Raw genomic sequence first — 12,918 nt, forward strand, 5'->3', positions numbered from 1 at the left:
AGAGGAGGAGGAGGGAGAGGAGGAGGAGGGAGAGGAAGAGGAGGAGGAGGAAGAGGAGGAAGAGGAGGAGGAGGCGGGGAGGGGCTTGGTTTCAGTTGAGCTGGTCCACAGTATCTCAGGGTTTAACAAGGCATTCTGGGGTAATGCCCTTCCTAGAGAAAAAAATGAAGATATTATTTTCTTAATTATACATTCTACGTGGATAACGCTCTTGGATGGTTTTTAACTGGTCTGGGCTGCCTATTAATTCTGAATGTCTGTGAGTCTTTGAGTGTGCTTGATTATTACTGACTAACAAGATGTTATGCCTCAAGTGAGTGTCCTATGTTAGCTCAAGAAACACACCTCACTAAATTTCATCCCAGCAGCACTTAGCATTTGACAAACTCTAACATGTTATGAGACATCACTAGAAATGTCATGTTCATGAGAAATAACATGCTTACAATGTCTACAGAAGGCCCCAGGGAGGCACCACCTTTAGTTTCATCACCTGCCCTAAGCGACCCATCCCATGTGTGATTTGCATAGCATCTGTGTGTCACACCCAGGACAGACTGCTTTGTCCCAAGCACGCTGTGTCGCTGTGTCGGCTCACCTGTTCAAACACTCTGTGGTAAACAGAGCAGCACGCACGATGCCTGACTCTTTTTCTCAATCCACCCTCGAGGTGTTCTCCTAGTCGTCTCTTGTCAGTTCGGTAAAAGAGTGCTTCTGTTTTCCCGGTACACTCTAGCCATGAAACGGCCTCCTGTGAACTTAAACTTGGTCAATTAACAATAGAGTGGGGCCATGGCAAACAGCAGAGAAGGCATTGGGTGGCTGAGATGTGTGAGTGCCATTGATGGGGAAATTAACTACGAAGCTTCAGTGCTAATTAAATACAGAAAATTACACAGGATTAAGAAACAGAATCGGAGAGACAACACCTCAGAGCTTCTGACTTCTGCTTCTGTAGCCCTGGACATCGCCCTCTTTTCTGACATAAGGAATATGCCTGCTTGTCTCCCCTGAGATGAACACTGCAAACAACTTGCAAAGCGCTGGGTGACTGAGGAATGGATGGACAGGACTCCAGGATCACAGAGAAGTCTTCAGTTGAGCCCCATGTCTCAGGATATGTTCAGGAATCAGACCATGTTTCAGGGAATGCTTTAGAAACTACCCTTTCTGATTACCCTTCCCAAGAGGGTCCATCTGCAGGATAGTGTACTCAACTTGAGCTCCCACACATTAAGCTCTATTATTTAAACTTAACTGCACAAGGCTTGGTGTGTGTGCCTCCCAGGGAGGAGAGATCTGACAAGGCCTGCCCTGGGTGAATGACAGGGTGGAGTCTACAAAATCTGAATCCCTTGAGTAAAAGGAAATTGGATAGCGGAGGCCATGCTCAGTGGTGGGAGATGAGGCCTGGGATGGATTCACAGTGACACTCAGCCCTCTCTCTGGCTTCTCAGGAACATGTCCTCTTGATGTGGCCAAACACCATGAAAAGACACAGCCAGAACCGGGAAATAGACACACACCTCAGCTGTTTCTGAGCAGAGTGTTCTCCAGGCATGGATTCAGTTGAGAGATGCATCCTCTCGCTGGTGGTGCTAAGATAACTATGAAGTTCACATTATCTTGAGATTTACATGCCATATGGTGTTACTTTGGTTACAGCAAATATATCCTCTTTAATTCAAAGCAAACTGATTTTATTTTGCTCAATTGACTGAATTTTATTAAATACGTAGAAGCCGATTTAGTTTTGTGATCATACAATGAGCTATTTTTGTGGATTCCTTGGCACAAATATAGCCCATTGTGAGTTTGTACTAAATGCAGCCCAACACTTGCGTAGAGCCTGCAGGACAGCAGGTCTGCCTTCCCCAGTCTGCCCCCACCCCCCACCCCCCACCCCCAGCCTGCTCAGCAGGTGAACCAATGAACTCTTTTGATTGGAGATGCATTTTTCAATCTTTTCCTTATTGTTTCAAGTGGTAACTCTATAATCTGGCTATTTTTACTCTGGTTTGTGTAATACAATTATTACAAAGAATACATTTGCTCAAAGCACTTGCATGAATCTAAGTTCACTTCCTGTAAACAGGGTTTTTTTTTTTTTCCCTCCCCCCTAGCTCTGAAGACTCTCAGGGCTTGCTTGAGAATGTGACTGGCAAGACAATGAATTTGCAGACCTGAGAGTATCTAACGCATCCCCGACTGAAATGCACTTAGCTTTTGTTTAAGCTGGTTTCACCTGAACATGTCCCAGCATATCAGAGTCTAAACAAACCAAGAAACATTTTAAATATTGGCATGCCCTCTCAGACTTTAATAATCACTGCTATCTAACACATAATACATCTCCATAGTGTGTGAGTGAATTATTCTATGCCTGTCTCAGGTCTTCTACCTTGGCTCTCCTTTCCTGCGACCTGCTTGCTCTGTATGGACAGTTACGCGCCTCACTCACCTTTGGGTCCCCAGGAATCACAGCTCTTGGTCCATACAGAAGCAATTTCTGTTGCCTTAACTGCCGCCTTCTAAATTTTAATCAGCAGTGTGTATCAAAAACATGGGATGGTGCCTCTGATGAACTTTCCAGTTTTCAGCTTTTCTATGTAGGTCTTCTACTCCTTTGAGAACCTTAGACTACAAGCCTTACCTGTATTCTGCAAAGATCATCTTCTCTTTGTTTTTAAGTCTCCGTGTTATTTAGTGATGGGGTAGGACACCCTGCTTTGCGCATGGTTAACTGGCACAGGATGCTTGGCTGATCAACATTTAGTATCTCTAGGTTGAGTGGATAATTTGATGAATACTCACATGATGTGATCATATGCCCATTTACAGCATGGGGGGCTGTGGGGATGGGCATTCAGATGCAAAGACAAACGATGTGGTGCGTGGTGCCCTGTGCAAACACTGCGCTTCGAGGAGGAGCTGATGGTCCAGGGTTAAATGCCACTTTTGATAGCTGTTGAGTACAGGTCTGTCAGAGTAGCATGGATCTGAGTAGTGTGTATTAAATGAGAAATAACACCATCACCCATTGTTAATCTTTAACGTTCTGATCTAGTTCATCACGAGAGGAAACAGTCAGTGTCCTGTTAACACAGCATCAGCAGCATGGTGTGTGCGTGTGTTGTGTGTGCTGTATGTGTGTTGTGTTGTGTGTGTTTTATGTGTGTGTTGTGTGTATGTTGTGTGTGTTATGTGTGGAGTGTGTGTGTATGATGTGTGTGTTTTGTGTGTTTGTGTGTGTGTGATGTGTCTGTTTGGTTTGTGTTTTTGTGTGTGTCTGTTTGGTGTGTTGTGTTTTGTGTGTTGTGTTTGATGTGTTTGTGTATGTATGATGTGTGTGTTTTGCTATGTGTGTTGTGTATGTGTATGTCTTTGCTGTATGTGTGTTGTGTGCATGTGTGTGTTGTATGTGTGTATGTGTTGAGTATGCATGTGTTGTGTGTGTTGTATGCATGTATTGTGTGTGTTTTGTGTGTGTGTTATATTGTGTTGTGTGAGTATGTGTGTGATGTGTTGTGTGCATGTGTGCTGTATGTGTGTTGTATATATGTTATGTGTGTGGTGTGTATGGCATACACTTGTATACATGTTCAAGTATGTGTGCACACATGTATAGAAGCCAAAGTCCATGTCAAATATTGTCTTTTATTGCTTCTAGCCTTTTTATTGAGTCAGGGTCTCTCAATGAATCTGGAGCTTAGCCTTTGTCCAGACTGTGAGCTACAAGGATTCTCCTATCTTTGCCTCCCTGGTATTAGGGTTACAGGTACAGGGTTCCACATCTAGACTCCCGCTGGGCACCGGGGACCCTAACTCAATTCCTCATGATTGAATAGCAAGTACTTTATCAACTGGGCCATTGCACCATCCACCCCCACTGCCCATCACTGGGATTCAGAATGCCTTGCACTGCCTGGTTTCCTGAAGTGGACGTTTTGTCTTATGTGGTTAAATGTCTGGTTGATAACACAGAGGGGAGATTTCATGTGAGCAAGAAGATTTCCCATAAGGAGAAAGGTTGGAGCTGTGAAGGACATTCAAGGCAGTAGGAATAATGAGTGTTAGCAAATCTGCTGACTAGAGTCCTGAGATAGGTTAATTCAGAATGGAGCATAATGTGAACTTCACCATGCCTGCTATTTAACAAACTTGGTTTCTATAATGTCCCCCTCTCAAATACCACATCCGGATACTTTTCTTTGAACAAGGTTGTAACAGGAATTCTCATCCAATACCCTCCCCCTTTGTCCAAGACAGGTTTTCTCTGTGTAGCTTTGACAGTCCTGGAGTTCTCCATGTAGACTAGGCTGGTCTCAAACGTTGAGACCAACCCCTGCCTATCGATGCTGAGATTAAAGGAATGAGCCACCATGCCCACCTCCCATCCAACTTACTCCTAAGCCCTAAGGACATTGCCTTTTGGTTTGAGGCTTTAGCTATAGATCATGGTGAGATGAGTAAGAAGATGATAGTGAAAGGCACTATGGGACTGTGGAGATGTCTCCAGAGGACCAAGAATCTACTCAAGTTTATCACTAAGGAAACATTTGATGTTCCACACTTAAAGACTGAAGATGATTTTGACATTTAATGTGCACCTGAGTTTAGTCACAAATTTTGCTCATTATTTTGTTAAAGTTTTAATGGCTGTGATTGACAAAGAAGATTATCAAATAACATCCTAAAGAAGAGTGACCTGGCACTCAATCTGTAATTCTAAATGCCCATTGCCATGCTCCCCTCCCCTCCGCTCCCCTACCCTACCCCTTTCCTTCCTTTCCCCTCCCCTCTTCTCTAGTCTGTCCTAAGGTAGAAGTCCTTCTCACCTGAAAGCTCATTCTATGTCCAGAGACAAATTATTGGGAGTGTTATTTGTTATTAAGGTGTCCTTCATCATTCTATGAGGGCATTTTGTGACTGTAGGCAGGAATATAGCTGAGTGATTCTAAACATCTTAGAACAAAGAAAACAAAACGTTATTAGCTTCACCCTGGGACTTGTAGTCCCCTCAGCGAGCTTTGGTTTAGACTTTCCTGGCACTGCTTTCATTTCAAAAGTGGTTATCATAACGTGACATGTGAATGTCATTGTAGAGGGAATGTGTTTGTGTTGAAAATACGTAGCTCACAAATAATCACACGAGGAAGTCAAATGGGCATATTTGATTACAAAAAATATTAAAAAAAAACAACACTGAGAAAGAAGAGCCAGAAGGCATTACAGAACAGGAAGTCCCAAGCTAAATCCCCTCCCGCCTATCTCTCCTCGCAGGGTCACAGCAAAGATATGGGTGGGTATGTTAGGGCCATGAAGGAAAGCACACGTGGATGAGAGTGTGTCTGGTTATGACACCCATGTTCCAGGGGATGACCCCACACTCATGTACATATGGGAAAGACTAACCAAATTCAATGGTTTAATATGAGGGAGTTAGGAAAGAAGGGAGGGAGGGAGGGAGGGAGGGGGAGAATAAAGTCAGGAGGGATAGGTGTTGGAGGCCAAGGGAGAGTTGCAGAGAGGATGTAGCTTATAAAATTTTTACTTAAAAGAAAAGAAAATAGTGTTTGCCTCAAGTCATCCTTTTGGGAACTGAGTTACCCTAGGAAGGCTCTGCCTCCATCGCTCTTGCTGCAGTTTTGTGGTGTATACAGGCACCCACCTCTCCTCACAGACAGCGCCTTTTGCCAGTAGAGGATGACTTGATATTAACCAGGAAAAGCTTTGCTCCTTCATCTGGATGGATATGGCCTGTAGTAATATTAGATATTAATTATATGATATGTAATCATACATAAATATATATTATATTTACATATATCTTATATACATAAAATATTTAGTTATACATTTATATGATACATAAGTATATATAACATAATATATAAATATATAATTCTTAATTTAGTATATATAATTATGTAATATACAATTATATAATAATATATATACATATATATGTATATGTGTGTGTGTGTGGGGGGGGTTATTTGAATAGCTTAACAGCTGTGGTCCTGATAATTCAACAATAGCTGGGTGTGAGCAGAAAGACCAAGAATCTAGCTGTTCAGTCCACATGGCTGGATATTTTAACTGATCTTCCATATATGCTGGAATGCCAGTAAAGTTTCCAATGCCAGCGAAGGAATAGATATGAGCACAAGGCAAGGGCAAGAAAGCAAAGAGCAAAAGCTTCCTTCTTCTTTGACCTTATATACTATATAATATAAACCTATATAATAAGAATATAGGCTTCCAGCAGAAGGTGTAACCCTGATTACAAAGGAGAAGTATGTAGCCTTTAAATGACGTTCTCCAGCCCTGTGGGGAAAGTAGCATCTAGACCGGTCTCCTGACCCACCCACCAGTCCTGAAATATAAAGGCTTTCAGCAAGGGGCTAGCTTTAATATTCTGATGTGGACAATGAATGGTTATGCACCAGGTTATAAGTGAGTTTTAAAGGAAGATGACAATGTGGATTGTTCCTGCCACAAGAGTGTGGATGTCACTCGTGAGTGACACAGAAGACACTGAACCCTGAGTGGGAAGGTTAGAGCTCTGGGACTGTGCAGCCATTGAGTTAAGTTAGAGACCACCAGTCTGCTCCAGACGTGTTCACTGATGGTGCGTGGAGCTGCTGTGATGGGTTGGTGAGATGAAGTCTGTCAAGCGCTGAGGTAAAAACTACAGGGAAATCCAAGCCTAAATAAACCTAATTCATCCCCTTAAAGTGAACAGAATCTGCAGAGGTCACTGTCATGTAGCACACATGAAAGGTGACACTGTGGCAGAAGACCCTCCATGTTGTAAGGCTATCTCAGAAAGTCCCTACAGTGTTGGGATCAGTTGTTGACTTGGCTGTTGTCGGTTGTTGTCAGTGGTTGACATGTTGACTGATCCCCTCTGCCTGCCCAGGAAACCCTCACGTATGTGGGAAGCACAGTCAGTCGCCTCACAGTCACTGTGAGGCAGAAGTGGGAGTTTTCTGTTGAGCATGGTTCCCCGAATGTTCACTCCGCATCGAGAGTAAAAGTAAAGTGGGGATTAAGTGTTCCTTAGAGTCAAGTCTCCCTGGAGATACTCAGTTTTGATACTTTCCCAGGCATGCTTTTTGATATTTCTGTGACTTTGTGGGTGGTCTCATGATGAGAGATGTCAACGGGAAAATTACTACCTTTAATAAATAAACTATAAACATGTAATTTTTTTTATCACCAGCTACCTCATGATGAGGCACAGTCTGCTGGGAATTATGAAATACCTTTATTGTCTATCATTCTGGATACTACAGCAAAGCCAAGGGTCCTTCAAACATGGATAGAAACATTATGCTCATGTTCATTTGGCTGATTGTTTTCTTGAGACATGATCTCATGTAGTCCAGGCTAGACTCTCACACCTTAGTTACCCTAGGCTAGACTTGAAGTCCTGAATGTTCTGCCTCAGTTCCAAAGCACTGGGATTCTAAGTATGTGCTGCCACACGCTGATGTTTGTTGTTTATACTTATTTCTTATAAACTGAATGCTGACCCACAACCTGTGTGCACAAGGTAAATGCTCCATCACTAGACTACAGCCTAGGCCCTTTCTTTACTTTGTTTTTTATTTTAAGGCAGAGTGTCAGTAAGTTGTCCAGATTCACTTTGTGCCAGCTACATCGTGCAACCCAAAATTCTCCGTCACTTCCTCTTGGTGTCACACGATGCAGGCATGGAAGGGTGCCACCTTACCTGGATTGTTGTCTGTCTATGTGTCTGTCTGTCCATAATCTATGTGTAACACCTATTACATCTATTATCTACCCATAGACTATCATGTGTCATTGACCTATTATCTTTTCCTTCTATTTATAGCCTGTATATTACTCTTTTATCATTCATCTGTCTGCCAACCGTTTACCATCTGTCTCTATCTATGTATCTATCTATCCATCCATCATGTTTATCTATGTATGTATCTATATATCTATCATCTATTATCTATCTACGTATCTACATATATGTGTACCTAGCATCTATCTATCTATCTATCTATCTATCTATCTATCTATCTATCTATCATTATGTATCTATCTATCCTCTATATATATCCACCACCTATCTATTTATCATCTATTTATCTATGTATATATCATCTATTATCTATTTAAATATCTGTCATCTATTATCTATCTATGTATCTACATATCTATGTATCTAGCATCTATTACTATCTATTTATCTATGTTTCTATCATCTATTATCTATGTATCTATCATCTATCATCCACCTCTCTATTAATCTATCTTCCTATGTATGTGTGTATGTATGTATGTATGTATGTATCTATCTACCTATCTATCTACCTATCTATCTATCTACCTATCTATCATCTGTCTGTCTGTCTGTCTGTCTGTCTATCTTTCCACCTACCTACCTTTCTCAATCCCCCCATCTCCTTCTCACACACCTTGCTGGCATTTTTTGTTTTGTTTTGTTTTTGTTTTTGTTTTTCGAGACAGGGTTTCTCTGTATAGTCCTGGCTGTCCTGGAACTCTGCAGACCAGGCTGGCCTCGACCTCAGCGATGCTGGCATCTTCATGCACACTGAGCTTAGCCCCTCACTGCCCTCCTTTACTCGTTTATGATTTTACACTTCCTGTCATGTGTAATAGCTATGAAGACAAGATGGCCTCATGACTTATAGTGACCTCTATTATGAGCTCATTCATTCACGTGACTTCAGGGTTCTGCACAGGGAAGGCTTCCTGTTATCTTCTCTAGTCATTTTTGAGTTCCAGCTTCTTGTTTTTAATTATGTTTTATTAAGTTATTTCTTTCATCACCATTGCAGCTTCCCCTCCCCCTCTCCTCCCAGCACACTCCCACATCCCCACGTCCACCATGCTTCCCTTTTCCTTAGAAAACGGGAGGCATTCCATGGACATCGCCAGCCTTGGTGTATCAAGCTGTAGTAAGGTTGAGTGCATCTTCTTCTGTTGAGGCTACCCGAGTTCCAGGTTCTGATAGCTGTTATTTCTCTGACTGTGGCTTAAACCTTAACAGTTTATTTTAAATATGGCATGATTGATACAAATATGAAGCTTTTTTCCCAAAAGATACCCCCTTAATAATGTTCCCCGGTGGATGGACCCTATGTATCACCCCAAGGACACTGACACCAGACACAAAGCATTTTAACTGCTTCCTCTCAGCCCAGACCCTCCCATGCCCAGCCTTAACCTGCCTTCTGTCTGCATCTAGACTTTCTCCTTGTCTTAGCCAGGTTTCTATTCCTGCACAAAACATGATGACCAAGAAGCACGTTGGGGAGGAAAGGGTTTATTCAGCTTACACCCCCACATTGCTGTTCATCATAAAGAAAGTCAGGACTGGAACTCAAGCAGGCCAGAAACTTGGAGGGAGGAGCTAATGGAGAGACCATGGAGGGATGTTACTTACTGGCTTGCTTACCCTGGCTTGCTCAGCTTGCTTTCTTATAGAACCCAAGACTACCAGCCCAGGGATGGCACCACCCACAGTGGGCCCTCCCACCCTTGATCACTAATTGAGAAAATGCCTTACAGCTGGATCTCATGGAGGCATTTCCTCAAGAGAGGCTCCTTTCTCTGTGATAACTCCAGCTTGTGCCAAGTTGACACACAAAACCAGCCAGTACACTCCTTCTTCAGTCACTTCATCTCATGAACACCCCTCTTCTGCTTCTACCCTCCTAGGGGTTCTCTCCTCTTGCCCCAGCTCCCCCTCCTGCCTTGGCAATCTTTGTTTTGCTCACCCTAGATTCCCATTTTGCTCACTTGTGTATCTTGTGCACACCATGTGTGAGCAATCTTGTGCCACTTCATACATGTTTCTGCAAGTTCCTGGGACGTGGACATTATTTGCAAACTAGGCCCATTCTTACTTAGCCACTGGCTCTCCTGAGGGAGCCTCACTCCTCCACAGCGTTCCCTCCTGGTGCCTACCTGCTTCCTCCACACTTAGAAGCACCGTTCACCCACACTCCGGTCATTTTCTCTGCCTGCATGCTATGCTATTGCCAGCTCTCCCCTTGTCTGTGCCTTGGGTACCTAACCTGCTCCTGATTAGTTTCCTAGAGGAGCCCTTCGTCCTTGTGGTTGGTGTCCTCCGCTTTTTGGTATGCCTGCATTTGGTAATCGGCGCTTCGGTGTTTGCAAAGCAAAGGGAATCAATCAGCAGCCTTGAAATTAAATGCTACTGGCAAGCAGGGATAATACATTAGTATACATTAAGCATCTTTCATGCAAATGTGACTCGCAAGGCCTGTTTCGACACCTGCCAGCTTCCTATGTGAAGTTCACAGCACGCTGATGGCCGTCTCCCCTCACGGGGAAGGGGTCAGATGAGGTGAGTCCCGTGTCTGCAGTGGATGATACTCTGGTATTAGAATAACTGTCTACTTTCCTGAAACATCATGTGCTCCTGCGTCGCTTTGTAAACACCTGGGAACACAGTGTCCAGGTGATTTCCACTATGACAGAGATCAGGTACCAATGAGGTAACCTTTTACCACCAGCATTTGACTCCAAGCCAAGTCATAACACCACGTATTTATCCTAACAGGTATGTGAGCCAAGGCATGCGGGAAGATGTGTCTACAGCAGAGCATTCTCTGAACAAGGAGAGACTTGCAGCTCTGAAACATGCTCTGAATGTAATTGGCTTCAGCACCTTGGTGAGTCCCCTTATCAGGGCTTCACGCAGAAAACCAGCCTCTACCAGTTTATAGACTCACTTCTCCCAAACCGTTTCCTGAACCTCAGTGTAGCCCAAGGGTTGCTGCCAGCTCTGACAATGTTTCAGCAGAGAACATGTTCTCTATGGCCTCCTGGTGCTGACTGTCCAGCCTGGGCAGGAGACACAGGAGCAGGATGAATGGGTGGTAGATCCCTGGAAGGCAGAGACTAGATACAGTAACAAGGCATTGATGCTATCTCATTTGTTTGCCTATTTATTTCTTCTTTCTTCTCTCCCTCTCCCTCTCTCTCTCTCTCTTTCTTTCTTTAATATATATGGGAGTTGTGCTTGCACACAGTGCCTGTGGATGACAGAGGAAGGTATTAGGTCCCTTGGAACTGGAGTTACATACAGTTTATAAGCTACCTTGTGGATACTGGGAATCAAACCCAGGTCCTCTCCAAGAGCACCCCCACTCCAAAATACTGAGCCAGCTCTCCAGAACCATCATTTTCAATAGAAATAGAAAAAAAAAAAAACACCTTTCACATACATATCTAGAATAAACCAGATAACTGTGTTGTCTGAACCATGAGAAAACTGGCTAAGCTGAAGAAACCATACTGTTAAAATGGTCACCCTGCAAACTAACATAATCACTTTACTTAAGTATTTTCTCTAGTAGGCTAGAGCATGCATGGAAATTTCTAGCCCTCTGCTGTGCCAGAGCAATTTCAAAGATAACAGAGAGGCCTGTGGTCAAGCCAGGCTGCCTAGGACTTATAGTCTTCTCTGGATACTGGGCACTTGTCATGTGACAAAGGAGGCTAAAGAAATGAACTTTTTGTTTGTTTGTTTGTTTGTTTTCTGGTTTTTTTTTTTTTTAAAGACAGGGTTTCTCTGTGTAGCTCTGGCTGTCCTGGAACTCACTTTGTAGACCAGGCTGCCCTCGAACTCAGAAATCCCCTGCCTCTGCCTCCCAAGTGCTGGGATTAAAGGCGTGTGCCACCACCGCCAGGCTGGACTTTTTGTATCTTAAAATATTAATTTAAATTGAAATAGCCATGTGGTTAGGGGTTATTGCTCTGAATGGGTCTGGTCCTGAGAATTAGACATGAGTGGTTAGGCCCCTGAGGATGTTCTCGAACGTCATTTCTGTTTTCCTGATGTGGTATCTCCTCTCCCTCAATATGGAAGTATTGTAGATTGGGCCAAATCCTCAGGGACAATGAGCAAGAGGTCACTGGGGACCCCAGCGTGCCCCGCAGCTCCATCCCAGATGTAGTCTGAAGTACGAGCTCCTTTTCCTTTCTCAAAAGGGTGTGTGTCATGCTTGCCCACAGTCTTGGGCAACAAGGGCCGGAGGAAGCATAAAAGACAATTGATAAATGGCTCACCCTAAGTGGGTCCACTGAGGCACTTTGTTCAAACAGACCCCACACCTTTAAGGGCATGGAGTTCCACAGTGAGAGGCAGTCTGATGATGTCTTGTTCTTTTGACCCTGGTTATTCAATTTCTACATGTCTGTCTTTTTCTGGCCCCACCCACTTGCATGCTTTGTATTAGCGCTGGCTTCCGTGATGTCTCTTTTCTTATCCTCACTCCCCAACCTGGAGTTTCTAAATCCTGTAGGGAACAGGAACACAGACAGGGGCAGGGCACCATTTTACCAAAATATCATCCACTTGGAAATGCCTTTCAAGTTCCACAATTGATCCTCAAAGGCAGGGCAGGCAAAACACACCTGCTGACTGGCATAGCTGATGGAGACGGCAGTGCATTTACACAAACGGCCTGATGTCCATCCCTTCATCGTAAGCCTTTAAAGCAATGTGAAGAAGAAAAGCTGTTCCATTTTGGAGTGGTGCCCTTAGTCCATGACAACTCAAAGGACAGTATTTCTGGCCGATAGGGCCTTCAGAGCGAAATCTGCAAGGGCTTGTGGTTCTTAGACCAAAACCTGCAAGGGCTTGTGTTTCTTTGAGACTGCTTTGTAGAGAAGCCTCCATCTCTGCACCAACCATATCCAGTAGCAGGCAAGCTGACAAGGCAGGGGGACACCACTGCACCACTGCAGACAGAGGCGGGACCCCAGGACTCCTCCTCCTTCCATGGGGAATTTTCCTCTGACTCAGTTTCACTGCGTTATATTGTGGGTTATAGTGAATGTTCAAAGCTCTGTCTCCCTCACTGAATAAATCATACCCCC

The 12,918-nt window shown here is 43.8% G+C and overlaps 1 protein-coding gene across 3 annotated transcripts in view; it reads left to right on the plus strand.

Moving 5' to 3' along the window:
- The window catches only part of Myo16 (myosin XVI), a 479,021-nt gene that overhangs the window by 270,610 nt on the left and 195,493 nt on the right, over window positions 1-12,918 (plus strand). For all 3 annotated transcript variants that reach the window (XM_021170663.2, XM_029481007.1, XM_029481008.1), the window contains exon 17: window positions 10,595-10,706. In XM_021170663.2, coding sequence (XP_021026322.1) covers window positions 10,595-10,706 — 112 coding nt within the window. The remainder of the gene's footprint in view (window positions 1-10,594; window positions 10,707-12,918) is intronic.

The sequence above is a fragment of the Mus caroli genome, chromosome 8 (assembly GCF_900094665.2).
Source record: "Mus caroli chromosome 8, CAROLI_EIJ_v1.1, whole genome shotgun sequence".
Classification (NCBI taxonomy): domain Eukaryota; kingdom Metazoa; phylum Chordata; class Mammalia; order Rodentia; family Muridae; genus Mus; species Mus caroli.